At 47.9% G+C, this 27,910-nt stretch overlaps 2 protein-coding genes across 3 annotated transcripts in view; one reads left to right on the forward strand and one right to left on the reverse strand.

Annotated features, from left to right (window-relative positions):
* The window catches only part of LOC105476434 (ring finger protein 214), a 63,263-nt gene extending 50,906 nt beyond the window's left edge, over positions 1–12,357 (forward strand). For both annotated transcript variants that reach the window (XM_071075991.1, XM_011732394.3), the window contains exons 9-15: positions 163–253; positions 457–555; positions 750–1,126; positions 1,260–1,392; positions 1,596–1,700; positions 1,965–2,060; positions 3,902–12,357. In XM_071075991.1, the coding sequence (XP_070932092.1) occupies positions 163–253; positions 457–555; positions 750–1,126; positions 1,260–1,392; positions 1,596–1,700; positions 1,965–2,060; positions 3,902–3,967 (967 nt within the window). In that variant the 3' untranslated portion in view covers positions 3,968–12,357. The remainder of the gene's footprint in view (positions 1–162; positions 254–456; positions 556–749; positions 1,127–1,259; positions 1,393–1,595; positions 1,701–1,964; positions 2,061–3,901) is intronic.
* Positions 6,603–27,910, reverse strand: part of LOC105476433 (beta-secretase 1) — a 29,123-nt gene continuing 7,815 nt past the window's right edge. The window contains exons 2-9 of the mRNA XM_011732392.3: positions 15,678–15,766; positions 13,932–14,148; positions 12,659–12,796; positions 11,839–11,973; positions 10,493–10,594; positions 9,675–9,824; positions 9,263–9,434; positions 6,603–8,594 (exon numbers count right to left, since the gene is read on the reverse strand). Coding sequence (XP_011730694.1) covers positions 8,353–8,594; positions 9,263–9,434; positions 9,675–9,824; positions 10,493–10,594; positions 11,839–11,973; positions 12,659–12,796; positions 13,932–14,148; positions 15,678–15,766 — 1,245 coding nt within the window. The 3' untranslated portion in view covers positions 6,603–8,352. The remainder of the gene's footprint in view (positions 8,595–9,262; positions 9,435–9,674; positions 9,825–10,492; positions 10,595–11,838; positions 11,974–12,658; positions 12,797–13,931; positions 14,149–15,677; positions 15,767–27,910) is intronic.

Genomic DNA, 27,910 nt, shown 5'->3' on the forward strand with positions numbered 1-27,910 from the left:
TAAGAGACAGGGTTTAGCCACATTGCCTAGGCTGGTCTGGAACTCCTGAGCTCAAGTGATCTGCCCGCCTTGGCCTCTCAAAGTGCTGGGATTACAGGCGTGAGTCACTGTGCCCAGCAGGGCTTTCTTTAAATCTGTAAATTCCTATTGGTTTCTTGAAAGGTCAACTCCCCCAACACTGGAGACAGTTCGTTCCAAACAGGAGTGGGAGACAAGACTGAATGGAGTTCGGATAATGAAAAAGAATGTTCGTGTAAGTGTATTTATGAGTCATCATTCAGTCAGTGTTAGTCTGTGCTCAACACTTCCCGCAATCGGGAGATAGCCTTTTACATTGCCATTTAGGGCAATGCAACTACTATTCCTTTAATAGTTTTCCTGATAATGGATGGTGCTGTCTTTCTAGAGAGCCTCAGTCAGTTCAGCAGTAAAAATAATCTTCTTTTTTTTTTTTAGGACCAATTTAATAGTCATATCCAGTTAGTGAGGAATGGAGCCAAGCTGAGCAGCCTTCCTCAAATCCCTACTCCCACTTTACCTCCACCTCCATCAGAGGTAAGAGAGCTGGCTTTGGGGGGAAGTTCACCTTTCTGTGTTGGTAGCAGAAGCAGAGTCTCTACGTGTTCTTTTTATGAAGATATTGGGATCATCCCTATTCACTGCAAGAGTTGTTCATTGATTTCTTCTCCAGTTTCGTAAACTTTCTTTTTTTCCTTTCTCTCTTGTCCTCTACCTCTTCTCCTCTGCAGACAGACTTCATGCTTCAGGTGTTCCAACCCAGTCCCTCTCTGGCTCCTCGGATGCCCTTCTCCATTGGGCAGGTCACAATGCCCATGGTTATGCCCAGTGCAGATCCCCGCTCCTTGTCTTTCCCAATTCTGAACCCTGCCCTTTCCCAGTCCAACCAGCCTTCCTCATCCCTTCCTGGCTCCCATGGCAGAAACAGCCCTGGCTTGGGTTCCCTTGTCAGCCCCCACGGTCCACACATGCCCCCTGCCGCCTCCATCCCGCCTCCCCCAGGCTTGGGCGGTGTTAAGGCTTCTACTGAAACTCCCCGGCCCCAACCAGTAGACAAACTGGAGAAGATCCTGGAGAAGCTGCTGACTCGGTTCCCACAGTGCAATAAGTAAGTATCTTCAAGGACTGATTCAGATGTCTTTATCAGATAAATGCTTATGGGTTAAAATAGAAGAGGTTACATGGGTGTTTCCTGTGGGTATAGTGTAGGCTTTCTCTCCCTCAACGTTTTTCTTTCTCAGGGCCCAGATGACCAACATTCTTCAGCAGATCAAGACAGCACGTACCACCATGGCAGGCCTGACCATGGAGGAACTTATCCAGTTGGTTGCTGCACGACTGGCAGAGCATGAGCGGGTGGCAGCAAGTACTCAGGTGAGAAAAGCCACTTGGGAGAGAACTGAGGCCTGCTGAGGGCTGGGGAAGAGGTAGATTTCTTGTGGGGAGGGAAGAAGCATTCCAGTCAGAGGTGGCTAGTCTGCTTTTTTCCTTTGCTGGACTGGGAAATAAGTGATTTTTGTGATATGCTGTGTTACTCAGATTCTCTTCCCTTACTCTGACAATGTTTCTACCTACAGCCACTTGGTCGCATCCGGGCCTTGTTCCCTGCTCCACTGGCTCAAATCAGTACTCCAATGTTCTTGCCTTCTGCCCAAGTTTCATATCCTGGAAGGTCTTCACATGTAAGACTCTTTTTCTTTGAACACTGTGATATGGAGAAGCTGGAGGTGAGGAAGGAGTGGGTTTACAGGTGGAGTGCAGGAAGAAACCATCAGTTGGGTTATTTGCAGCCCTACTGGGAAAATGCAAATATTTTAGGCAAGAATCTATATTTGGCTTTTTATTTATTTTGATATAAATCTTTTTGCTACATGGAATTATGGGCATAAAAGGCAAGAAGACCCAGAGGTACCTTACCTTTTGACCATGCCGCCTCTGTTCTACAGGCTCCAGCCACCTGTAAGCTATGTCTAATGTGCCAGAAACTCGTCCAGCCCAGTGAGCTGCATCCAATGGCGTGTACCCATGTATTGCACAAGGAGGTAGGTGTTACAGACCTTCTTCATTGTCTACACTTTCTCTTCTGACAGCTAAAATAATTTTTCTTTCTCATTTTCTACTTTTTTTTCTCCTGATAGCTAAAATAACTTCTCTTTTACTGTGTTGGTGCTTTTTTAAATTTTTTTAGACAGAGTCTTGCTCTGTTGCCCAGGCTGGAGTGCAATGGTATGATCTCAGCTCACTGCAACCTCCACCTCTCAGGTTCAAGTGATTCTCCTGCCTCAGCCTCCTGAGTAGCTGGGACTACAGGCGCCTGCCAACACGCCTGGCTAATTTTTGTGTTTTTAGTAGAGACGGGGTTTCGCCATATTGGCCAGGTGGGTCTCAAACTCCTGACCTTGTGATCCGCCCATCTCGGCCTCCCAAAGTGTTGGGAGTACAGGCGTGAGCTACCGTGCCCAGTCTTTTTTTGTTTGTCTTTTGAGACAGGGTTTTATTCTGTTGCCCAGCCTGGAATGCAGTGGCATGATTATAGCTCACTACAGCCTCAATTTCCCAGGCTCAAGGTGCTTCAGTCTCTTGAGTAGCTGAGACTACAGGTACATGCCATCATGCCCAGCTAATTTTTTTTTCTTTTTTAGTAGAGACAAGGTCTTGTTATGTTGCCTAGGCTGTCTCAAACTCCTGGGCTCAGGTGATCCTCCTGCCTCAGCCTCCCGAAGTGCTGGGATTACATGTGTGAGCCACTGCACCTGGTCTCTAATATCTACTCATAAGGTTTTCAGTAAATTGTGGCTTAAACATTAGCAGAATTCAGAATACTGCAGTTAGGATCTCTCAACTTTTTACCCCATTCCCTTCAGGGGACTGGATAAGCAATTCATACTGAGCACTAAATCACTTTCCTGGAAAATTGACAATGAGTGATAATCCCACATATCTAACTATTGTTCAAAATATAGCATTGTCAGAAGACTTTGCCTAGATGAGAGGAATGGAATGGAGGACCTGAGTATGAGATTAAGAACTCCATTACAGAATAGCTTGGAAGGCTTGCCGGTTAGAGATTATCTTCACAGGCTGACAAGTCATTCCTATTTTTTCATGTTGCCAGGCAGAGTTAAGTCTCTTAGTAGCAGGGATGATTTCCTCTTAACCATTTTGTTTTGTTCATTTTGCTTTTCCAAGAGGTAGAAACTGAATTTACATCTAAATTCTTAGTAAGAAAAATTCCTGAATAAGATTTGAGGGTGTCAGGTATTAGAACAGAGACGTTCATCTCAGGCGAAATGGATCCTAAGGGGAAGCAAGCCGCACTAGACATTCAACAAAAAGCAGCATCATGAACACTTTCATCAGTTCATTGTTAATGTTCCTCTTAAAAAGGTTCACTTGCACTGAGGATTCTTTTAGGGTAAGAGCCATTGAATAGCCCTTCTTGGGGCCGGACGTGGTGGCTCACACCTGTAATCCCAGCACTTTGGGAGGCTGAGGCAGGCAGATCACTTGAGGCCAGAGTTTGAGACCAGCCTGGCCAACAAAGTGAAACCCCATCTCTACTAAAAATACAAAAATTAGCCGGGAATGGTGGTGGATGCCTGCCTGTAATCCCAGCTACTCGGGAGGCTGAGGCAGGAGAATAGCTTGAATCCAGGAAGCAGAGGTTCCAGTGAGCTGAGATCGCACCACTGCATTCCAGCCTGGTCAATAGAGTGAGACTCTGTCTCAAAAAGAAAAAAAAGAAAAAAGAAAAAAAAGCCCCTCTTGTACCTCAGTGTAAGAACTTTTCTGACTTAGGCCTTGTTGAACCTTATTGGCATTCTCTCCTTCCTTCCCTTTGTCTTTCCAGATAAACCTGAGGTGTGTCTTTCTTTCTTTCCAGTGTATAAAATTCTGGGCCCAGACCAACACAAATGACACTTGTCCCTTTTGTCCAACTCTTAAATGACGGACCTGACTGGGGAGGAAGAAGAAGAGAAACTGATGTGAACAGGAAGCGCGGGTTCAAGATTTCTAAAACTCTATATTTATACAGTGACATATACTCATGCCATGTACATTTTTATTATATAGGTAATGTGTGTATAGAAAGTCTGTATTCCAATGTTCGTAAATGAAAGTATGTATATTATGCAGAAACAGTCTGTTCCCCCTCATCTTGCAATTCCTTTGGGGGATACAGATTGTAGGGAAGATGATGTTTAGTTTGGCCTTGAAATTATGATATCCCCGCCCAGGGCTGTTTTCAAATACAATATAAAAACCACCTAGGAACCTGCTGTTGCTCTAAGGCCATTCTGCTTTGGTTTGGCTCAGCCTCTAGTCCATTTTCTTAAGGCTCATGTATGCAGATTTAAAGCCTGGTGCTCACCCACTGTCCAACCAGATGCCTTGTTTACTGAAAGCTTCCAGAAGCCTCAGTATTGTTTTAGCCACTCTACTCCAAATGGATAAAATGAGACTCTGATTGAGGAAAAAAAAGTAACCCTAGTAGTTTGACTTCTTATTGAATATTTTACTGTGTTAACGCTCATTATTTATACAGATGTTAGGTTTACAGAATATTCTGTTTTACATCACCAAAATTCACAGTCCGAGAATAACAACATAACCAGGTCCCAGTTCCTCCATGCACCCCACAAGCTTCTGTCCAGTCTATTTTCTGGATAGAAATTAGCACAACCCACAGGTTTTTCCTGGGCCAAGCCTTCCTTTGCTGCCACTGGCTTGGCTTCTAATCAAGCTCTGACCAGCCAACATTGTGAAGTCCTCACCCTTTCCCATTCACTTCTGGTCTCCTAGTCTAGCTAATCCCCCTCCCCCTGAAGGTTAAGGCAGTTGGTTCACAACCAAGTTGTTTGGTGACCTTGGGTGAGCTCCAGACAGGCACTGGGGTGAGGAGATGTCTGTGCAAAATTACTTGCAGAATGATCTTGGGATGCTGGATTTTAATTTTTGAAGCAAGAAAGTTATGGGGGACATATTTCCTGTCCTGGGAACAATGGAGACCAAAGTGATATTAAGAAAACAGTTTGGATTTCAAATTTATAAATCACTTGCTCTATGGGTAGCTATCAGGAACTAGATCATTTTCCACCTTTGCTTGTCGTACTTCTTAATTTTAGGTTTTATACCTGGGAAAGCTGTGACTCTGTTAGAGCTTTGAATCTTTTCCTATCCTTTTATCTTTACTCCTACAGGGAATGGCCTCAGCTCCCTTCTCTTTTAGAATTAAACAAGTAAAAACTAAGAGTTAACTTTTTAAAAAAACTGACTCCAGGCAAAGGACTACCAATAGCTGATTTTTTTTTTCCATTATGGGACCTAAAATGCTTACAGGTATTAGCAATACATGTCAGATAGCAAAGACTTTTCCTTTCAGACCCAACTAAATGATCTCCTCTCTGCTTTTGATACTCTTCTCCTTCTTTCTCTTTCATCCCTGCCTGTCACCTCACAGATGGATTCTTTCTCATTTCTCTTGCCTCACTTGCCCAGGTTTATTGACTAGCATCAGTTTAAGGAGCTGGACTTCCTGGGACCTCCTTGGCATCTTGTAGGGTGATTGGAGTGGCCTGAGTACTCAGCTCTTCAGAGGTCAGGTGACCCACTTTCTTTGGTTAATGAAATGTTACTGTCTCCAGGTTAGTAGCTGTCATGAACAGGAAAGGTGGCAAAATGGAAGACCAGTTCCATTGTTCTTTTCGTTTAGGGGATTCATTTTTTATCTTGTAATCTTAAGATTTCCTCTCCCCTCAACTTTATAGCAGCCTTAGGCCACCTGCCGTATTTTTCAGTATCCCCTGAAAATTTAGAAATTGGAAATGAGTGTAAAGCATATTGTTTCTTTTTCAAAATCCTCTGAAGCCAAAGGAGTAAAGAAAGAAAAAAGGAAGTGGTGAGGAGGGGGCTTAACTGCTTCCCAGTAAAGACCCTGGAAAGCCCATTCTAGCAGGATAAGTGTTTTGGAGAGTTGTGCATGGGAGCGAGGGCCTCAGTGTTACTCTTTCTTGTTCAGGATCAGTCAGAAAGCAACACAAGTGTTGGCCACCCCTGTTCTCCCTTCTCCCTCTGTCCACTGGCCTGCAATGGTAAAAGCCATGCAGACCAATGGGAAAGGCCCCAAATACAGTGAGTGGAGAATGGGACAGTCATTTTTCAGGAGAATTTAAAAATAGAGATGTATAATACATATTTTTACAAGCAAGAAGCTGTTAAGACTTTTTTTTTTACACTTACAGTTTTGGGGTAGGAAGGAAGTAACTGTAAAAAGAAAAACAAGTGCAGGTTTTCTTTAAAAAAAATAATAGGCTGATGGGACTTGCTATTGAAGGGGTTGAATTTTATGCCCTGGAAAGGGCTGGGAAAAAGCCAGTTTTTCCCAACATGGGTAGAAATTATAAAGCAGAATGTGGCATTTTCACTTCATGGTAGCAGTTCTGGAAGTTTATTTACACAGTAAGTTCCGAGCTAGAAGTGGACAGTCTCCAGTCTTCCTGTCAGGCTCTGTAGTTATGGGGTGTTCCCAGTCAGCCAAAGCAGCACCAAGTGCAGTGGGAATGAAGAGAACCCAGATAAAAAACTGACTCAGTATTCTTATTTTATTGGTTTATGGCTTGTGGGCAGCTGGCTGAGGCCAGGAACACCAGAGGCCCTCCTTATATTTCCTTCTCCCTTATCAGGTAATTCCACACTTGGCAGGTCCCATACCTGGAAGCAGCGTGTTGACCAGATAGGAGTAGGATGCAGTGGGTATACCAGGAAAATCCAGCTCTTCCCACTAACACTGGTACCATAGTTTACTATGCTAGAACTGATAGGGAGGTAATGAACTTGGTCCCCACTACCTAGCCCAAGAACCAGCCTGGGTACCCACGTACCGTTAGGAGCCGGGAGGGGAGAGCAGGATAGGGGAAAAAGATGGCCTTCATCAAGGAGCTCTTGTGGTGGAGAACATAAGGAAGCCCTGAAGCTGCCATCCTTTCTCCAGGCAGCCTTGATACTGAAGGCAATGATGTTAGAGCCAGAAAGCACTGTATTTCTCATACTCCTGGTATAATACTAGTGCCACTGTGTGATGCTTTAGTCAAATAAATGGAGGGGCCATTAGAGAGGGCAGGAAGGCAATGAAACCACTCTGAATTATGTAAAGATCTTGCTACTTCTTATAGCCTAATAGGAAGAAATCCAGGCAGGGGTTATAGGGCATCAGCTGTTGAATGAATCTTCAACATTATGCTTTTAAGGATTAGGAGGAAGAGGTCTCCTACCTATTCCTTTTAGCACCTTGGCTGCAAAGCTCCAGAGGAAGATTTGGGGGAAAGAGTGAACCTGTGACCAGGAAGACAGAGCCCAGCCCTGCTATATAGTCCAGTTGCTCTCTCACAGGGCACCTGGAGCTTAGGGGGTTAGGATATTTCGGTGCTACCTATCATATGTAGAATAAGGGTTCACGTAGAGACAAGTGAAATTAATATGGTAGAAATTCATGTGTTAAGTGGAACTTTTTAGTGGGCACTTCATTTAAGAGAGCTAAAAAAAGAGCTCTTTGGCTAGATAAGCCCTTCCCATCTCACTTTTGGTCAGGCTGCAACCACAGAAAAGAAAACATTGAAACAACACCCATCCTATGAGATGGGATGCTATCTTGGAGATGAGGTCTAAAACTAGGACTGGTGAGTGGTTGTGTTTCTGCTTTTCCTAGCTTCGATCCCACTATTCCCTGTCTTTGTACTCCCTCTCCTTCTCCTCTTTCCAACCGCCCCCATTTGTATAAATATTCAATCTAGTTTTTTTTTTTTAATTCAAGAGGCAATCTTTGCACCAATGTTAGGCTTGTTTATACAGTCCCTGTCTCTAAAGCAAATAGCAAACTGCATCCTCTCCTACTGACTTTGGCCAGCGGGGAAACAAGCTTGGTCTCTTCTCTGCCAGGGTACCACAGGGACACACACCAGGGTAACCTGGGTGTGATGCCAGTACTTCTGAAACTAAGAAAAGAAGAATACTTTGGGTTGGAGAAGGAATGGTGGACAAAGGTTCAGGGCTGAAGTTTCAAGCAGCAGAATTTCCCAACTTAAATTTGAGGTGACCAAGAGTATTCCCGCCACCAGAGTGCTTCTTTCTTCTCTTTTCTATTTCCTACAGGTACAGTCCCTGGAACCCACCTTGCCAGCCTTTTCCTTCTTCTCCATCAAGGCAGAGGCATTTGGTGGGTGGGGAGGGTCCTGAGGTGCTCTGGCCACAGGTGCCATCTGTGTCTCCTACTTGTGACCAAAGTGAACCACGGAGGTGTGGTCCAGGGGAATCTCTATCTTCTGCCCATGGGCCTCCTCACTTCAGCAGGGAGATGTCATCAGCAAAGTCATCATGCTGCTGGCGCAGGCAGCGGAGGCAGCGCCACTGACACACCATGAGGCAGAGTGGCAGCATGAAGAGGGCGCAGATGGCAGCCATGACATAGGCTATGGTCATGAGGGTTGACTCATCTGTCTGTGGAATGTTGTAGCCACAGTCTTCCATGTCCGGGGTGACAAAAGGGCCTTCCACCGCTGCCGTCCTGAACTCATCGTGCACTGGGGAGAGGGTAAATGTGAATGGACAGCTGTCATTGTCATAGAGCAGTTTGGGTTACATAACAAAAAGAACTTCCTGATAGTGAGGCCTTGAAATTAGCCCATGCAGAAGCTATCCAGTCTCCTTCCCAGGAGATATTTAGGAGCAGGCTGGGAAGCCAGCACCAGGTAGGGGCCTGTCTCCCCTCCCAAGTCACTGGGAGTAGCAGCCCTTCCTTGTATACCCAACCGATAGGAGTGATAACTACAACTCAGTAGTTCTGAATTGACCAAAAGCCACACCTAGTAAACTTAGTTTCTGCTGCTGAAATTCAACTGCAAAACCCTGCCATCTTTCTGAAGTAGCATTCAACCTCACCATGTGGCAGCTGACAGGGTCACTATAGGCTCAGCCTGCTACCCTTGCATCAAGAGCTTCCCAAGGTACACAGGTAGCTCTCGCTGCTCTGGGTTTCCAACAGAGGTTACCAATCCAGGCAGTGGTCATTATGGCAGGCAGTACAAAAAAAGGATGAGCATTGACACTACCTTTTGCACAACTGTTGACTTGGGTTTGAGGCAACTGTTACTACCCTCCTGTAAACTGACGGGCCCAGGTATACTAACTGTTGTTAGACAAGGAAAATATGGCGAGACTGACCCCAGACCCTCAGCCCTGGCACTCTCACCATGGCAAGCGCTGACAGCAAAGCCAATTCGTTTTCGGGCCCGATCAAAGACAACGTAGAAGCCCTCCATGATAACAGCTCCCATAACAGTGCCCGTGGATGACTGTGAGATGGCAAACTTGTAACAGTCGTCTTGGGACGTGGCCACATCTTCCACTGGCCGCAGGTATTGCTAGGGGTAAGCAATCACAGGGTGAGTGTCTTCCTCACTCTCCTTCACCCCATCTCTGCCTTGTAGGCATCTGTGCCCTTCCCTTTACCATCCCTGAGCTCTAACGGGTTTTCTAAGACCCCTTTACCACTGGACACTACTCATCTGTTTTGTCTTCCAAGTTCTGGCAAGCCATACCTGCTCACTGTCTCCCAGTGTGTACTTTTAAGAGAGATCCCCCTGACTCAGGCTGGGACATACCTGCGGAAGGATGGTGATGCGGAAGGACTGGTTGGTAACCTCACCCATTAGGTAGAGTGAGATGACTGGGAAAATGTTCCAAGGGGTGGTGCCTGCTTGCCAGCACACCAGCTGCTCTCCTAGCCAGAAACCATCAGGGAACTTCTCTGTCTGCGTTGGCAAGAAGGGGTAACAATGAGGAAAAGACTCTTTATCATCTCACCCCTCCCATGTTCAGATACATTAACTGGGCCCTTCATTTGCTTTTCCAGTGAAATATCCAAAGTGGGGAGGGGTAAACCAACCAAAGAATTACAGGAAGAGAGTGGGAGTGTGATGTCAAACTTTTGTACCAGGGGGATTGTGTGATGAGCAAAGTGGTAGCCATAAAGTGGGGGAAGAGTTTTTTGTTTTTTTTTTTTTTAAACAGAGTCTCACTCTGTTGCCCAGGCTGGAGTGCAGTGGTGCGATCATGGCTCACCGCAACCTCCACCTCCTGGGTTCAAGCGATTTTCCTGTCTCAGCCCCCCGAGTAGCTAGGATTACAGGCTCGCGCCACCACACCCAGCTAATTTTTGTACTTTTAGTAGAGATGGGGTTTCACCATGTTGGTCAGGCTGGTCTTGAACTCCTGACCTAGTGATCTGGCCACCTTGGCCTCCCAAAGTGCTGGGATTACGGGTGTGAACCACCATGCCTGGCTAGGGGAAGAGTGTTTTAAAAGCTCTGAGTAGAAGGGTCTAAGTGCAGACATCTTGGCTGTTGCTGAAGAATGTGACTCTCACCACCTCCCTCTGACACTGTACCATCTCTTTTACCCCCATCCTTAGTCCACTCACGGAGGAGGCTGCCTTGATGGATTTGACTGCAGCTTCAAACACTTTCTTGGGCAAACGAAGGTTGGTGGTGCCACTGTCCACAATGCTCTTGTCATAGTTGTACTAAGAGGGGAAAGAGAGAGGTAGAAGAGTCAAAAGGTTTTTGATGCCGGGCTCTGGGCAGTAGGGGGTTATTGCTGGGGCTGGGGCCGCGGCCGGGTTGGCATCTTGGCTTTGGCACCTCCTAAGTGTACCTGCTTGGACAAGTTAACTTCTGTGCTTCTGTTTCTTCATCTCTAAAGTGAGGATAAAAATAGTACCTACCTAAAAGGGTTATTGTAAGGATTAAATAAATCAACCATTTAAAGCACTTAGAATTGTGCCCAGAAGATAGAAGGCACTTGGTAAATGTTTATTCTTGTTATCTTGGGTTGGCAGGTAGTCTCCAAACTTGAAAATAAAAATACCCTGTATAGTGCTTTTAACTTTTCTTCCTTTCTTTCTTTTTTTTTTTTTTTTTTTTTTGAGACGGAGTCTGGCTCTGTCACCCAGGCTGGAGTGCAGTGGTGTGATCTTGGATCACTGTAACCTCTGCCTCCTGGGTTCAAACCATTCTTTTGCCTCAGCCTCCCAAGTAGCTGGGACTACAGGTGCCTGCCACCACACCTGGTTATTTTTAGTAGAGATGGGTTTCACCATGTTGGCCAGGCTGGTCTCGAATTCCTGACCTCAAATGATCTGCCCCGCCTTGGTCTCCCAAAGTGCTGGGATTACAGGTATGAGCCACCACGCCCGGCCGCTTTTAACTTTTCTTAGTACATTTATATCTATTCTAATTTAACGTAAGAATCTAGGGAAGGAAGACATAAATGATTTACCTTTTATTGAGTACTGCCAACCACAGAGATAAACACTTTATACATTATCTCTGATATTCTGAGCAAGTTGTTTTTACCTGTTTTGCAGATAAGGAAACTGAAACACAGAATAGTAACTGGCCTAAGGGTACATAGCTAGTAGAAATCAGAGCTACATTCAGATCTGGGTCTTCCTGACTCCAAAGACAGACCCTTCATTCTCTCACCCTGTCTCACAAAAGACTTGCCCAAGGCTACGAAGCAAGGCAGTGACTACAGTCCAGACATCAGAGCTAGTTCCATATTTTTTTTTTTTCACTACCAGTCCCTAGGCCCCAAACCTCAGATCCTGCTGTGTGACCATTAAGCCCCTGTTCTAGGCTCAACTTCCAACCCTTTCTGCAGGTCCTATTACTTCTGCCTCATCCTCTCAACATCATAACCAGAGGCTTCCTTCACATTGTACTGCCGACCCCTTTACGTTCCCTGGGTCTCCCTTGGTTTTATTACCTCCTTGCAGTCCATTTTCAGATCCTGTCCATTGATCTCCACCCGCACAATGATCACCTCATAATACCACTCCCGCCGGATGGGTGTATACCAGAGACTGCCTGTGTACAGCGAGTGGTCGATACCTCCAATGATCTAGGAGAAAAAAAAGGCAGGTACCTGTGTCCTGGCACGGAAGGAGAGTGAGTCCCCCAAGGACCAAGCAATAAGATCAGTGATTTCTTGGGGTGGCAAGGTCTTCTACAGGCTACCCTTTTTTCATCTTCCTGCTTCTAAACAAATCATGCCCAAAGTGATACCTAGTTTCTTAAATGTGTTCAGGAGAAAAGACTTTCCGGGATTTTTAATTATTTGTTTCAGAATCATACAGCCCTTGATATAAAGTTATTTAAATCTAAACTGCCACAATAAATGTTGAATGAATGGTTATTTGTTTATATTATAGGTTTTATTTTCTCTGCTTATTGGAGAACCATTCACCGTTGTTCTAATTAATTAATAAATAGACAAACTTCTTTATATCTCTGCCTTCTGACCATCAAACTGAATAATTTAAATTCAACAGGTCTTATTTTCATTTCCTTTGAAATTTTCCTAATTGCCTTCCTTTCTAAGTTTACCATAGGTGCCTTGATTCCTTTCTAGAATAACTCAAAGAAGAAAAGAATGGAAAAATAAAGTGAGGGTAGGGAATATAAAGAGGTTCCTCCTGATTCTAAGTATCAGAGCCAAAACTATGGTGTAGCTTTCAGGGAGGGGGGAGGATGGCACCCATATCTCCCTCAATGCCAGGACCTCCCCTCTCTGAGGACCTACTCACCATGCTCCCTCCGACAGAGGCCAGCACTTCAGACTGGTTGAGGGGGAAACCAGCACCACAAAGCTGCAGGGAGAAGAGGTTGGGAACGTGGGTCTGCTTTACCAGAGAGTCAAAGAAAGGCTCCAGGGAGTCGTCAGGCTTTGGCAGAAAGAGACAAGGAGTGAGTCCTCAGACCGACCTAAAGACAGAGGCCAACTTCCTGTCTAAACTGGAAGGCAAATTTGAAGGCTTGGGGGATGGTCCTTGGGAAAGACCATCTTAAGGCACTGAGATTTGGCAGAGGTGTTAGCAGGAGCCCTGGCAATGCAAACAGGACAGTATTGATGGGTTCACAGAATCATAGATTTTTTTTTTTTTTTTTTTTTTTTTTTTGAGACAGAGTTTGGCTCTTGTTGCCCAGGCTGGAGTGCAGTGGCTTAATCTTGGCTTACTGCAACCTTCACCTCCTGGGTTCAAGTGATTCTCATGGCTCAGCCTCCTGAGCAGCTGGGATTACAGGCATGTGCCAACATGCCCAGCTAATTTTTGTGTTTTTAGTAGAGATGGGGTTTTACCACGTTGGTCAGGCTGGTCTTGAACTTCTGACCTCAGGTGATCTGCTTGCCTCAGCCTCCCAAAGTGCTGGGATTACAGGCGTGAGCCACCGCGCCCGGCCAGGTTCATATATCTTTGATCCCCCTATGCCTAACCTGCTTCAGATTTATGGGGGCCTTTATTAAAGATCTTAGAGTGGCCGGGCGCAGTGGCTCATGCCTGTAATCCCAGCACTTAGGAAGGCCGAGGTGAGCGGATCACCTGCGGTCAGAAGTTTGAGACCAGCCTGGCTAACAAGATGAAACCCCATTTCTACTAAAAATAAAAAAAAATAGCTGGGCGTGATGGTGGGTGCCTATAATCCCAGCTACTCAGGAGGCCGAGGCAGGAAAATCGCTTGAACCCAGGAGGTCCGCGGAGGTTGCAGTGAGCCAAGATTGTACCATTGCACTCCAGCTTGGGCAACAAGAGTGAAACTCCGTCTCAAAAAAAAAAGAGATTTTAGAGTACGTAGAAACTACAGCCTATTCCTGTACCTATCACAGCTTCTGTCACTGTAGTTCTGCCCTCTATAGGGCTAAAATTTAGACTGCCACCCTATACCCGTTAAATAATCCTTTAAACTGATTGTTTCCCTCCTTCCGCTAATTCCCCTTCTCTCTTCTAATTCCTTCTCTGTGTAGTGTGCTGTGTGTGCAGTGTGCATACAGTGTATAGGGCCAAGCCCTGTTCCTCTCACCCTGGCAATCTCAGCATAGGCCAGCCCCAGGATGCCTTCCCAGTTGGAGCCGTTGATGAAGAACTTGTCTGATTCAGTGATGGCAGCAATGTTGGCACGCACAGTGACGTTGGGGCCATGGGGGATGCTTACCAGGTCGGTGCCCAGCTCCCCTTCCCACTTGCCCTGGGTGTAGGGCACATACACACCCTTCCGGAGGTCCCGGTATGTGCTGGACCTGTGGAAAGAAGGTAGAGATTTGTGGATGCATAACCACAACTGGTAAACTGGTATAAGGATCTCAGTTAAACCTACTCCCAAACGCCACCGTATCTCATCTCAGGGGAATCCTAGAGTGCTTTCAGGCTGCTCAGCAAAACATCCCTAGACTCATCACCCAGAACAGAGTGTAAAGTGGGCTTGCAAGTAGATGAAGGGAACCATTGCTGAGGCTTAGTCTCCTGTCTCTATTGCTCATATTCCTAGATCTTGAGCTCAGGCCCTTTGAAGAACAAGCCTGGGCTTTGTGCATTGTGCCTGCTGCTGCTGCTGCTGCAGGGACAGCTAGCGGGCATCTCTTCCACCCTCTGGCTCCATCAAGCTCCCAGAGAAAAGGAACCATTGACTCTCTTACTGCCTTGGAACCTACTGGTACCATTCGAGTGGTAGAGAAAGTGCCAGGCAGGGTGAATGTGGCACCTCTACAGCAAGTTCTAGAGAAGGGGTTTGCACAAGCATCTCAGAAGAGCAGGTTGGTATTACATACCACTTCTGTGAAACGTGCTCAACATGTGGCAGCCCCACCTGTGTTTAATCACACCACTAACCATGGCTTCTGTGTGTGGTGGGGGACTGGGATGAGGAGCTGGAATGAATGCCCTTTCATCGATCCTACCTGCACCCTCCTCCCTGACTGCTTCTTTTAGATCGGGACATTAAAGGAGGAAACGGAAGGTGGGTTTTGCAGCTGCCTACAAGTCCAAGGATAGGATTTAAGCTTCTACTCATGTTTGCACACACAGATGTCTCAGACATTGGTGTCCTCTCATCCATTCCTCTTCCTGCTTTTATGCTAAGGGGGCTTCCGGATTATCCCTCACTGCCTCTTATCTTAAAGCCCACTTCAACCCCCCTTTCACCAGTCCTCCGCTTTCACCAGTTCTCTTCAACCCCCCTTTCACCAGTAAGCAGAATCCAACTGGTGGCACCCTGGGTGGTGCATGGAGGAGATATTTCAGCTTTCAGTTCCCTGATACTGGTCTAGGCAGAGGGGTTTATGGAAGACCCTTTCCTTCATGTCCTTGGACTATGCAAAGCCACCTAGAGTGGCCCCTGGGTAAGAACACAGCAACGGGAGCTATCACTGAGGCCTGTTCAGCTTAGACTTAGCTGGTGGTGTCAGAGAACTGAGAGACACTGAGGGGATGTGGGGTTTTCGTCTCCCCATTCAGGCAGAGAAAATGAGCACCCTAAGATTGTTCTGTGAGCTATTGGCCCTTCTTCCTTTCCCTCCCGCAGGAGGCTGCCCTGTCTCAGTACTGAAGCACTTCCTGGCTACCTCTCAATTCACCCTTTCCCATGGTATAGCTCCTCTAACCACCCACTTCACCCTGTCTCTCCTGGTCACTGTCTTTTCTTCACCCTTCCCCTTCCCTGGCAAGAAGAAAATCTAAGGATCGACTCTTTCTCTCTGTACCCCTCCCCTGACCCTTCTTGGCCCTGGATCCTTGGAAAAGGTACCTCCCCCGGGCTCTCCCCAGGACTCACAGCTGCCTCTGGTAGTAGCGATGCAGGAAGGGGTGGGGGGCAGCACCCACTGCAAAGTTACTGCTGCCTGTATCCACCAGGATGTTGAGCTGTCAGAGAAAGGGGAGAGAAAAGATGGTATAGACAGGAGGCTTCAGACACACCACCTTTATTATCCCTCACCCCCCAGCACAGTCTGCTCCTTAGAATGTCCAGAGTGAAGCTCCACAATGCAGGACTGGTCCAGGCTGGCACCCGTTACCACAACAACCACAGACAGGACTTGGGGTCCTGTGGTGCTGCAGGGGCCAAAGGAACACTTCCCTGTGCCCTCTGAAGGTCTGCTGAAAAACCAACTGAAAAAAGGCAGATTAGTAGAAGAACTAACATGCATGGGAGTCAAAAAATATAAGAAGTCAAAGAAATAGCCAGATGGTTGATTTTATACCATCTTGAGGTTACAGAAAGAATGGGAGCTTGGGCCGGGTGCAGTGGCTCACCCCTGTAATCCCAGCACTTTGGGAGGCTGAGGCAGGCAGATCACATGAGGTCAGGAGTTTAAGACCAGCCTGGCCAACATGGGGAAATTCTGTATCTACTAAAAATACAAAAATTAGCTGGGCATGGTGGTACATGCCTGTAGTCCCAGCTACTCAGGAGGCTGAGGCACGAGACTCACTTGACCCTGGGAGGTGGAGGTTGCAGTGAGCTGAGACCATGCCACTGCACTCCAACCTGGGCGACAGGGTGAGACCCTGTCTCGGAAAAAAAAAAAAAAAAAAAGGGGGACTTGGACTTTGGCAGAAATAGTTATGGGAGGGAGAGGAGGCCAGGCCAGTAAAGGTAGTCTTTTTGTGTGAATGAAACCTCACGGGTAACACCCCTCAGAGAGAACAGGTGATGTATGTTTCTTGCAGAGCTTTAAACATGTCAGACTCTCAGTTAATCTTTCCTAGATTTGGACCAGGGAGGGCCTCAGAGAAAGCCAGGTGGCATCAATGCAGATTCTCTGCAGATGCAAATCTCCCTCAAAAGCCAGCTTTGCAGGGCCACTTCTGTGTGCTGGCCCTCTGACAGCCAACTCAAAATATGTCAAAGTAGTATATTCTGGGGTAAAATATCGGTTTCCTTTGGCACACTCAACATGGCCTTAGAATGCTGTGTCTGAGGCCAGCACAGTGGCTCACACCTGTAATCCCAACACTTTGGGAGGCTAAGGCGGGTGGATCACTTGAGGTCAGGAGTTCAAGACCAGCCTGGTGAACATGGTGAAATCCCATCTCTACTAAAAATACAAAAATTAGCCGGGTATGGTGATGCCTGCCTATAATCCCAGCTACTTGGGAGGCTGAGGCAGGAGAATCACTTGAACCCAGGAGGCGGAGGTTGCAGTGAGCGGAAATCACACCACTGCACTCCGGCCTGGGAGAGCAAGACCCTGTCTCCAAAAAAAAAAAAAAGAAAGAAAGAAAAGCTGTGTCTGCTTCAGTCTATGGAGTCATAACATTTTGCACATCATCTCAGAGCTATGTGGTATGTGTGCTGTCTCCATTCCCATGTCTCTCTACTGTCACATCGCCCCTGCTCACTGTGTACCTGACTCTGTCTTCAGAGCCCCCTGCTCCTTTTCTGTTCTACCAGGAAGCACTCTGGCTTATCCCCTCCAGCTCAGAGAAGACCTATTCTAGGAGCTGTACTGGTGAGGGGACCTGTGGGGACCAGGATGGCACATCAGTGTCCATGCATGTGGTTCTGTCCCTGCCACCAGTATGTTGCTCCCCTTCTGTCTCAGAGGTGACACAGACCTAGGAATCCTACTGTCAGAAACAGTGGGGAGCCAGGAGCCCCATAAAATGTCCTGGTGAAAACCCATCTTGTCAGGGCCCTGGATTTGGCTAAGTGAAGATGCACAGGTGTCTTCTTGGTGTTCCCTTCTGTCCAGCTCTTTCTAGCATCACTTCTTTTTTTTTAAGACAGAGTTTCGCTCTTGTTACCCAGGCTGGAGTGCAATGGCGCAATCTTGGCTCACTGCAACCTCTGCCTCCTGGGTTCAAGTGATTGTCCTGTCTCAGTCTCCTGAGTAGCTGGGATTACAAATGTGCACTATCACACCGGGCTAATTTTTGTATTTTTAGTAGAGATGAAGTTTCACCACGTTGGCCAGGCTGGTCTTGAATTCCTGACCTCAGGTGATCCACCTGCCTCGGCCTCCCAAAGTGCTGAGGCGTGAGCTACTGTGCCTGGCCTCTAGCATCACTTCTACTTGGCCCTTTCTTCCTCCTTTGAAGGCCTGACCCCACCTTCAGTCAGACCAGAGCCATTTTTTAAATGTCTACTATATCCTCACAGGCAAAAAAAGGAAAGTCCCCACCTTCAGAAAAATGGTAATTTGTAAATTGCATCTAGTCTCTTGCCGACTTTCCATCACCTCAGCTTCTCCCTTGCCCCAGGGGCCTTCATGTCTGTATCTTCTCTCCTCAATCCAGTGAAATCAACTGACCTCAGTTTTGGTGCAGGCTCTGACCTTGTCACCTTGAGCAGATCACTGTGCTTCTCTGGACTTAGTTTCATCCTCTGCCAGATCCTCTCTGGCTCCTTCCTGCTCTCCGTGGTGCATCTGTGGCTGTGCTGGCTGTGCCCCCCACCCCCCGCCCCACCCAGTGCCTGCTTAGACTTTCTGGCCTCCTCACATCCCCAAAGACTCCCCTGACAATGTCCCGGCCCTCAGACCTTGTCTCCTCCCTCCTTCCCAGCCCCCCACTCCTGGCCTGGTTTCCACTCCCCTCCCTGCCCTTCTTCCCCTACCTCTCTCTACCCGTGGTCTCTCTCCCCGGTCTCTGGGCAGCCACCAGCTCCAGATGCTGCGCTTTCAGAGAAAATCAATAGAGCCGGGAGGCTCAGCAGGTCAGATGTAATCAACCAGGTTAATGATTAAAAAGGCTTCTTCACCCACCCTCTCCCCAGGAACCCTCTTCCCCATTCCCAGGACTCAGCTCCCAGCATGGGGTCTGGCCTCATCTTACAGGGCTCCCTGCTATCACTGGACCCCAAAGAAAGAGGATCTCCTCCACAACAAGTCTTTGTGGCCTGTGCAAGGGAGGGAACATCCGGCCAGTTCTAGGCAAATATGGCTACTGCTTTACACTGGAGTGGAGCTTTGACCTGGGGGCTCCTACTGTCCCTGCCCCTCCCTGCCTCCCCCTTCCTCTCCTGCGAGGCTGGAGGGAGCTCTCTGCAGAGTACTCCCACCTGAGCCCGGAGGCCCTGGGCACTCTTGCTGTCCTTCTAGCCCCAGCCTTTCCCACTTCAACCTCAAAGGGGCCCAGGCTGAGCCCAGGAAGGCACGTGCCTCCCCACTCCCATCCGTCTCACCCACCCCAATACCACAATTTCAGGTTCCCACTGCTCTCTGCCTCCCCTCTCCAGCTTCCACCAAAAAAAAAAAAAACAACCAAAAAAACCCAGAATAAACAGTTGGGCTTCTCTCCCATGCAAATGTCGAGCTGTCTGCCCTCTTCAGTGTGCTCCCGCCCGAGAAAAGTAATTCTGGTCCTGTCCTTCAACACTTCTAATCCGAGCCCTGGCCAGTCCAGGCAGCCTTTCCCCATTCCTGCTCCATTCCAAAGCGGGGATGCAGGGGGCTTTTACGGGACAGGAGCCCGAGGCAAGGCTGAGGCATTGCTCACTCATTATGAAACAGGGCAGTTCAGGGCCGCCCGAGCAGACGCAGTGGCAGAGGGGCTGCAGTCACCGAACCCCAGCAGCTGGGCTCCCCTCTGGAGTCACTGAACAGGACCAGGGGATGGGACTGCCCTCATCTCTCACAGCCAACTACACCAACCTGCCTGCGGCTGCTCCTCCCAGGCTTCGCATGAGCTGCCACCTGTGCTGGGGAGCCAATTCCCTCCTCCCTTCCCAGGCACCCACCTCTTCCTTAGCCCTTTTCCCTCACATAGATACAGCCACCCCACCCTGCCCCCATCTCCACCAAATTTGAATTCTTCCTGTTGACATTTACAGATGCTCATCTCTTCGTTAAAAAAACAAAAACAAAAAACTTCCTTAATCTCACATCCGCCTCCAGCTCCCCTCTCTCCTCTCCCTTCACAACCAAAGCACTTAGCCAGGCTGTCTCCATTTCTTCACCTCCCACACATTCCTCAACCCATTCTAAAACTGGGTTTCGCCTCCATTCCTCCACTATAAAACAGCCCTTACTACAGTCACCGGTGATTTCATGTCACCAAACACTGAAGGTATTTTTCAAGTCAGCCTTCATCTTCTCAGGTCCTGTGTTCTCTGTCTCCTTGGCAGGCTCCTTTCACAAGGCTTGAGCTTTGGCCCTCTTCCTCTGTAACGACCCTTTCCCACTAAGCCATCTCTCCCTAGATCCTGGTGACATCTAAGCTCCTAACTCCAGCTTTTTCCTCTCCTTTGAGCTCCCGATGCACGCATCCAAGTGCCTCAACGATACCTCAAGGGCTGGGTGCAGGGGCTGACACCTGTAATCCCAGCACTTTGGGAGGCCAAGGCAAGGGGATCACTTGAGTCCAGGAGTTCAAGACCAGCCTGGGCAACATAGTGAGACCCCCCCCCGCCCCCGCCAACACATACACACACGCACCCACGTCTAAAAAATTTTTTTTTAATTAGCCAGGCATGGTGGCGGTCCCTGCTACTCGGGAGGCTGAGGTGGAAGGATCGCTTGAGCCCAGGAGTTGGAGGTTGCAGTGAACCACGATTGTGCCGCTGCACTCCAGCCTGGGTGACAGAACAAGACCATCTCAAAAAAAAAAAAAAAAAAAAAAAGGTCAAACTCAGGATGTCCTAAGCTGACCCGACGTGGTCCTGCCCATCTGGTGGCTGCCTTCCAGTGTTCCTTATACTACTGGATGGCATCATCACCCATCTGTTCTGTAAGTAAGCAGTATCAGAGGTATCCTAACACCTTCCTCTTCTTCATCTCTCTATCCAGTGCATTAACAAGTCCTGTCGAATTAAGCCTCCTAACAAGTCTCTTGAATGTATTCATTCCTAATTTCCTTTGCTGCCCCTAGGCCAAGCTGTCATCAGCTCACCCTGGAATATCACAATAATTTCCCAGCTGCTTTTGGCACATCCACTCTTGACTTCTCCAATCTGTTTTCTGCACTGCAGCCAGAGTGATCTATTCAAAGTCAAATTTGACTGTTAACCCTCCTATGTAAACAGTTTTCCTTTGCTATTAAAAACGTAAAGCTGGGCAGGTGTGGTGGCTCTCACCTGTAATCCCAGCACTTTAGGAGGCTGAGGCAGTTGGATCACCTGAGGTCAGGAGTTCGAGACCAGCCTGAGCAACATGGTAAAACCCCATCTCTACTAAAAATACAAAAACTAGCCAGGCATGGTAGCAGGCACCTGTAATCCCAGTGACTTGGAAGGCTGAGGCAGGAGAATAGTTTGAACCTGGAAGGTGGAGATTGCAGTGAGGTGAGGTGGCGCCACTACACTCGTGTGGGCAACAGAGCAAGATTGCAAGATTCTGTCTCAAAAGCAAAACAAAACAAAACAAAAAACAAAAAACCCGTAAAGCTCTGCTGCCAGCCACACTGACTTCATCTCAGTTCCCCACACCAGCCATGGTCCCTCTCGCAAAGGTTGTTGTATCAGCTTCACTCTGCCTGGGCCATCCTCCTCTCCACTTGCAGGTTTATCTACTTATCCCCTACACATCTTGCCATCTGAGCTCAAGGGATTTCCTTAGGGAGAGAGACCAGGTTATATTTTCTTACTTAAATGCTTCCAGGCCAGGCACGGTGGCTCACGCCTGTAATCCCAACAATTTGGGAGGCCAACGCGGGCAGATCATTTGAGGTCAAGAATTCAAGACCAGCCTGGCCAACATGGTGAAACCGTGTCTTTACTAAAAACACAAATGAGCTGGGCATGGTGGCGTGCACCTGTAATCCCAGCTACTCGGGAGGCTGAAGCATGAGAATGAGTTGAACCCAGAAGGTGGAGGTTGTAGTGAGCCGAGATCAGCCATTGCACTCCAGCCTGGGTGACAGAGTGAGACCCTATCTTAAAATAAAATAAAGTAAAATAAAAGCTTCCATAGAACTTGTCACTCTGTAATTACACACTGAATCTCATCTCCCCTCATATAGAATTTTTTTAAAAATTACTAAGGTGTCCATAGTATTCTACTAAGGTATCACAGTGCCTGGCAATAATATTTATTGAATGAATGAATGGTTGAAGGAAAGAAAAGATGAAAGAGCTAATCAACATTTTTTGGGGGGTTGGGAGATCGGGAGGCATCTCTCAGTGGCTCCCAAACCATGGGTGTTTTAGGTTATAGGTGTGGCTCTAGCTTAGACCTGCCTTCCTCTCACCTGGCCCCAGGCATGACACCTGCCTGTATTTACACAGCCTGTGATCCTGGAGCCATCATCTTTGTCCCCTGGGGTGAGGCAGACCCAGGAGTCAGATGCCCAGGGAGCTGCAGCCTGGGGTCAGAACTAGGTCAGTGTCAATCATTTAACAAACAAACGTGCCCCTGGGGGCCTCAGAGGAAAGGCAGCTTCATGGGAAGTGCTAACAAGCCCCACAGGGAAAGGCACACCTGCCCAGGTTCCACTCTGCGTGTTCCCCTGCAGTTCTCAGAAATAGATCTTGGGCGATGAGGCAGGTATGGAGCTGGCAAGTTTAGGGTAAGCTCTTTGTTCCCCAAATCCCACCTGTCTTGGCCTCACCTCTCACTAGCAGTGACAGCTCAGATTCTTCCGGATGAAAAATGCCGGGGGCCGGGCACGGTGGCTCATGCCTGTAATCCCAGCACTTTGGGAGGTCGAGGTGGGTGGATCACCTGAGGTCAGGTGTTCGAGACCAACCTGGTCCAACATGGTGAAACCCCGTCTCTACTTAAAATACAAAAATTAGCCGGGCGTAGTGGCACGCGCCTGTAATCCCAGCTACTCGGGAGGCTGAAGCAGGAGAATTGCTTGAACCTGGGAGGCAGCTGTTGCAGTGAGCCAAGATAGTGTCATTGCACTCCAGCCTGGGCAACAGAGCAAGACTCCGTCTCAAAAAAAAAGAAAAATGCCTTCAAGGGGCATCTGTTTAGTGGCCTGGAGAGATGGGGACTCTTTCCAGTTCTGAACCATCTCTCGTTATTAAGAATCCACACCCTTTCTTGGTACTACCCCAAGGTCATAGCACTTTTGCAAAAGCCTCTGGAGTGGGGGCTCTAGCTCCAGTTCTTCCTATTCAATAGGAAGTCTATTTTCTTCTGTGTGGGCCTCACAGTTAAAGAGGAAAGACACCTGTATTCTTGTATAACAAGGCTTTCAGCTGAAGTTGAGACTTAGAGGCCTTTCATTTTACAGAGGCGGAAAGTGAGACCTAGAGTGAGTAAGCAACTTCACCCATCTTACACAAGCCACAAGGCTAGGATAAGAATCCATTGGTTCTGACCAAGGCTTAAATGTGGTGTTTCATCTCCTTGACCTTCCCATCTCTCCCGCTTGGAGAAGATGTATGTGGTAGATTGTTATACTAATGAACCACCCTGCCCTCCACACATGCCCTTGCGGGATCCCCTCTGACAGTGACTCTGGGCTTAGCCATGTGACTGGCTGTGGTCAACGGGATATCAGCAAATGATGCAAGGAGAGGCTTGATAAGCACTTGTGCATTGGGGATTGCCCTCTTGGAACGCTGTCCTCAGATTCTATGTGAAGTAACTCAGTCTTGCCTCCTTCAGAATGAAAGACTTCACAGAGCCAGAGGCCCAACAGGCCTGGATTAGTCCAGTCCCCAGCTGAATGCAGCCACATGGGTGAGCCCAGGTAGGATTTGTAGAAAAATCACAAGCCAACACACAGAATCCTGAAAAATAAAATGACTCTTGTTTGAGCTACTAAATTTTGGAATAGTCTGTTACCCAGCATCACATAACTGACACAAACTATCTGAATTAAATCCTGGGGTCCTTGACCTTGAAGGCACCAACCATAGGTCAACCCCATGAACATCTCTTGCCAGTTCCCTTTCCTCACCGGGCTTCTTGTGAAGTTTCCCTAAAGCACGATGATCTCTCACTTGTGCATCTTTGCATATATTTGTCTGCAATGTTCTTTCCCTATTCTAATGTTCACATCACACTTTTTTTTTTTTTTTTTTGAGACGGAGTCTCGCTCTGTCGCCCAGGCTGGAGTGCAGTGGCGCGATCTCGGCTCACTGCAAGCTCTACCTCCCGGGTTCACGCCATTCTCCCGCCTCAGCCTCCGAGTAGCTGGGACTACAGGCGCCCGCCACCACGCCCGGCTAGTTTTTTTTGTATTTTTAGTAGAGACGGGGTTTCACCATGTTAGCCAGGATGGTCTCGATCTCCTGACCTCGTGATCCACCCGCCTCGGCCTCCCAAAGTGCTGGGATTACAGGCTTGAGCCACCGCGCCTGGCCCACATCACACTTTAAACATCCTTTCTCTCAAAGGTCTTGTCCTGACACCCAGATGAGATTAGATTCTTCCTCTTACAGATCCTCAGTAGCACCTGTGCTTCTTTGTCTACCACTCACACTTTTAATCATTTATTTAATGTCTGCCTGTCCCACAGACTATGAACTCCACAAGGGCAGGGAGCGTTTATATTGCTTATTACCTAATTGTTACCTAGCCCTGAGTAGATGCTCCATAGTGATTTTTTTTTAATTGACAGCAACTGTCTCATTCCCTGCAGTTAATTCCCATGACCTTACAGACTCTTGCTATTTTTTTTTTTTTTTAATGGGACCTCGCTCTGTCACCCAGGCTGGAGTGTAGTGGCACAATCTTGGCTCACTGCAACTTCCATCTCCCGGGTTCAAGCGATTCTCCCGCCTCAGCCTCCTGAGTAGCTGGGATTACAGGTGTTCGCCACTACGCCCAGCTAATTTTTGCATTTTTAGTACAGATGGGGTTTCACCATGTTGGTGAATATTCACCCAGGGTCCTGTGGTTCTTAGAGCAGTTATAGTGACTCCAGGGCTCCTTGGTCCCAGAACCTTGTGAGTCAGCTTCATCTGCTTTTCCTAAGTGATTTCCAGACCTGAACTTACCCAAGGCTGAGAAAAGGGGGCAAGGAAGGACAAGAGAAGCCTAAAGTCAGCAGCTGGGAGGGGCTTATGGCCAACAGAGCACACAGCTACTGCCTCAGAGTCCAGCAACTGGGTCCTGTCCAGGTTCCTCCCACCTTGAACAAATCAGCCAACCCTGTGCAAATGGACTCCTTTTCCCAGCTAGTTCCTCTGCCTTCCACTTGCCTCTCCTGGCAGTAGCTGGCCATTGGTACCTGGGAGCAAGCAGGCTCCTTGGTGCCACTTACCCCACCTCTGGCTGGTTTTTCAAGGAGTCCCAATGTGGCTGGGTCACCCCAAACCTTATCTAGTGTACCTTTCCCCCTTTGGATGGGATGCTCCATTTCTCCGCAGCCTCTAACCCAGCTCAACTTTTTATTTTTATTTTTATTTTTATTTTTGAGACAGAGTCTCGCTTTGTCGCCCAGGCTGGAGTGCAGTGGCACGACCTCGGCTTACTGCAAGCTCCGCCCCCCAGGTTCACACCATTCTCCTGCCTCAGCCTCCCAAGTAGCTGGGACTAAAGGCACCTGCCACCACGCCAGACCAATTTTTTGTATTTTTTTTTTTTAGTAGAGACGGGGTTTCACCATGTTAGCCAGGATGGTCTCAATCTTCTGACCTCGTGATCTACCTGCCTCAATTTCCCAAAGTGCTGGGATTACAGGTGTGAGCCACTGCACCCGGCCAGCTCAATTAATATTTATCAGTGCCTCCTACTCCAATAAAATAATGGGATGTCAATGGTCCAAAAATTTATGACAGTAGTTTTCAAACTTTTTTTTTTTTTTCTAAAGCAGCAGAATCAGTCAGGTGCGGTGGCTCACACCTGTAATCCCAGCACTTTGGGAGGCCGAGGTGGGCGGATCATGAGGTCAGGAGATCAAGACCATCCTGGCTAACGCGGTGAAACCCTGTCTCCACTAAAAAATACAAATAATTATCCGGGTGTGGTGGCGGGCACCTGTAGTCCCAGCTACTGGGGAGGCTGAGGCAGGAGAATGGCGTGAACCCGGGAGGCAGAGCTTGCAGTGAGCCGAGATTGCGCCACTGCACGCCAGCCTGGGCGACAGAGTGAGACTCCATCTCAAAAAATAAAATAAAATAAAATAAATGAAGCAGCAGAATCCTTTCCCCCTTTTCCAATTGTATGCAGGATCCTAGTGTACAAGAGAGAAAAAGGCAGAGATGTTCTGTTTGAAGGGGAGGGTTGATTTCCTCTGCTTCCATCCCCTGCCTGTGCTGGCTCTTGAGGCATCTCTTAGCACCTTTAGCCTGTGCGGAACCCACATGGAAAACCCATGCTCCACAAGGTATCACGGCAGCTATTCACCACCTGCTTTGCATTGTCAGACAGTAAGTCCTTCCTGTTATTTAACCTTGTCCCACCCACAGGTTACAGTGGCTTGAATCTTCTCTTGCTCTGTCCTCAGTTGAAAATGAAGCTGGCCTCCGGCATCTCCCCCCATGGCACCTGTGTCATGCTCAGCACATGGGCTTGTTTGTTCAAGTCATTGGGAGATGCTGGAACTCACTCCTTGTCCTACCTGTCAAAACCTCCACAGGCCTTGGAAAAGAATAAGTGGTGGGGCCAGGCACAATGGCTCACGCCTGTAGTACCAGCACTTTGGGAGGCTGAGATGGGCGGATCACTTGAGGTCAGAAGTTTGAGACTATTCTGGCCACATAGTGAAACCCCGTCTCTACCAAAAAAAAAAAAATATATATATATATATATATATATATATATATATATATATATATATATATATATTTTATATTTATATATATATATAAATTAGCCAGGCGTGGTGGCGTGCGCCTGTAGTTCTAGCTACTTGGCAGGCCGATGCTGGAGAATTGCTTGAACCCAGGAGGTGGAGGTTGCAGGGAGCCGAGATCATGCACTGCACTCCAGCCTGGGCAACAGAGAACCTGTCTCAAGGAAAAAAAAAAAAAAAAAAAAAAAAGACTGATGGGATTCACTGACCTTGAAAGACCAAGCAAGAAGACACCTAGCCTACAGTGGGCAGCAGAGAGAGTAGCCCCAGAGTGACAGCAGCTCGGGAGATACGGTGACAGAGGATAAGTTGGCATGGGAGGAGACAGAGCTTGGCCAGTTTGCTCTGAGGAAAATGACCTAGAAGTCCCAGCTCCCCCATGTCAGAATCCCCCCAGTACTGCTGATTCTTAAGTCTCCCCAGCACAGCCCAGCTCTCCTATTTTGGGAACCACCTGGCTACAGTACCCGAGGCTGCGGTACTACGGATGTACTCAGGTGCTGTTGCATCCTGCCAGGATAATCTCAGGGCAGCTCCAGAACTCAGAAAATGTTGTGGCTCCTTCCCAGAACTCTCCCCTGCCCAGGCACCTGAAAGAGAAGGCTCCCAGGAGATACAGAAGTTAGTCATCAGGTATGGGGGCTTCCCTGGGAGGTGTTTCTCTTCCTGGATTTTCTTTTTTTGAGACAGAGGTTCCCCCTGTCGCCCTGGCTGGAGTGCAGTGGCACGATCTCAGCTCACTGCAATCTCCGCCTCCTGGGTTCAAGCGATTCTCCTGCCTCAGCCTCCTAATTAGCTGGGATTACAGGCACATGCCACCATGCCCAGCTGATTTTTGTATTTTTAGTAGAGACGGGGTTTCACCACGTTGGCCATGCTGGTCTTGAACTCCTAACCTCAGGTGATCCACCTGCCTTGGCCTCCCAAAGTGCTAGGATTACAGGTGTGAGCCACTGTGCCTGGCCTCTTCCTGGATTTTCAACTGGAATTTTCTGCCCAGCCCTTTATTGGAGAGGCCCAAATAGGGTTCCTGACCTTCCACCTTAGTGCTTTTAGAAAGAGCACACTCTTTCTCAATGCCCCTCACTCCCAGCTAAACTCTTCTTTACTGGTCTGGGGAGTAGAGGAGAATGTGGAGTGACAGGATGAGGGCTCCAGCAAGGGCTTGTGTGCAACCTGAGGCCCAATCCAGGAAAGCCAGTGGTGGCTGCAGGGACTGGGGTAGGCAACTAATGGAGCTGGGGTCTTGTTGGCTTTGTCTGATTTGGAAGGTGGTTCTTTGAGCTCGATGGTTTTCAACCTTTTTATTATAAAAACTCTTTTTTAAAAAATACAACCCAGAAGTCCACTGTATAAAAATAATAAAAGCAAAGT

Source organism: Macaca nemestrina, chromosome 12 (genome assembly GCF_043159975.1).
Source record: "Macaca nemestrina isolate mMacNem1 chromosome 12, mMacNem.hap1, whole genome shotgun sequence".
NCBI lineage: Eukaryota > Metazoa > Chordata > Mammalia > Primates > Cercopithecidae > Macaca > Macaca nemestrina.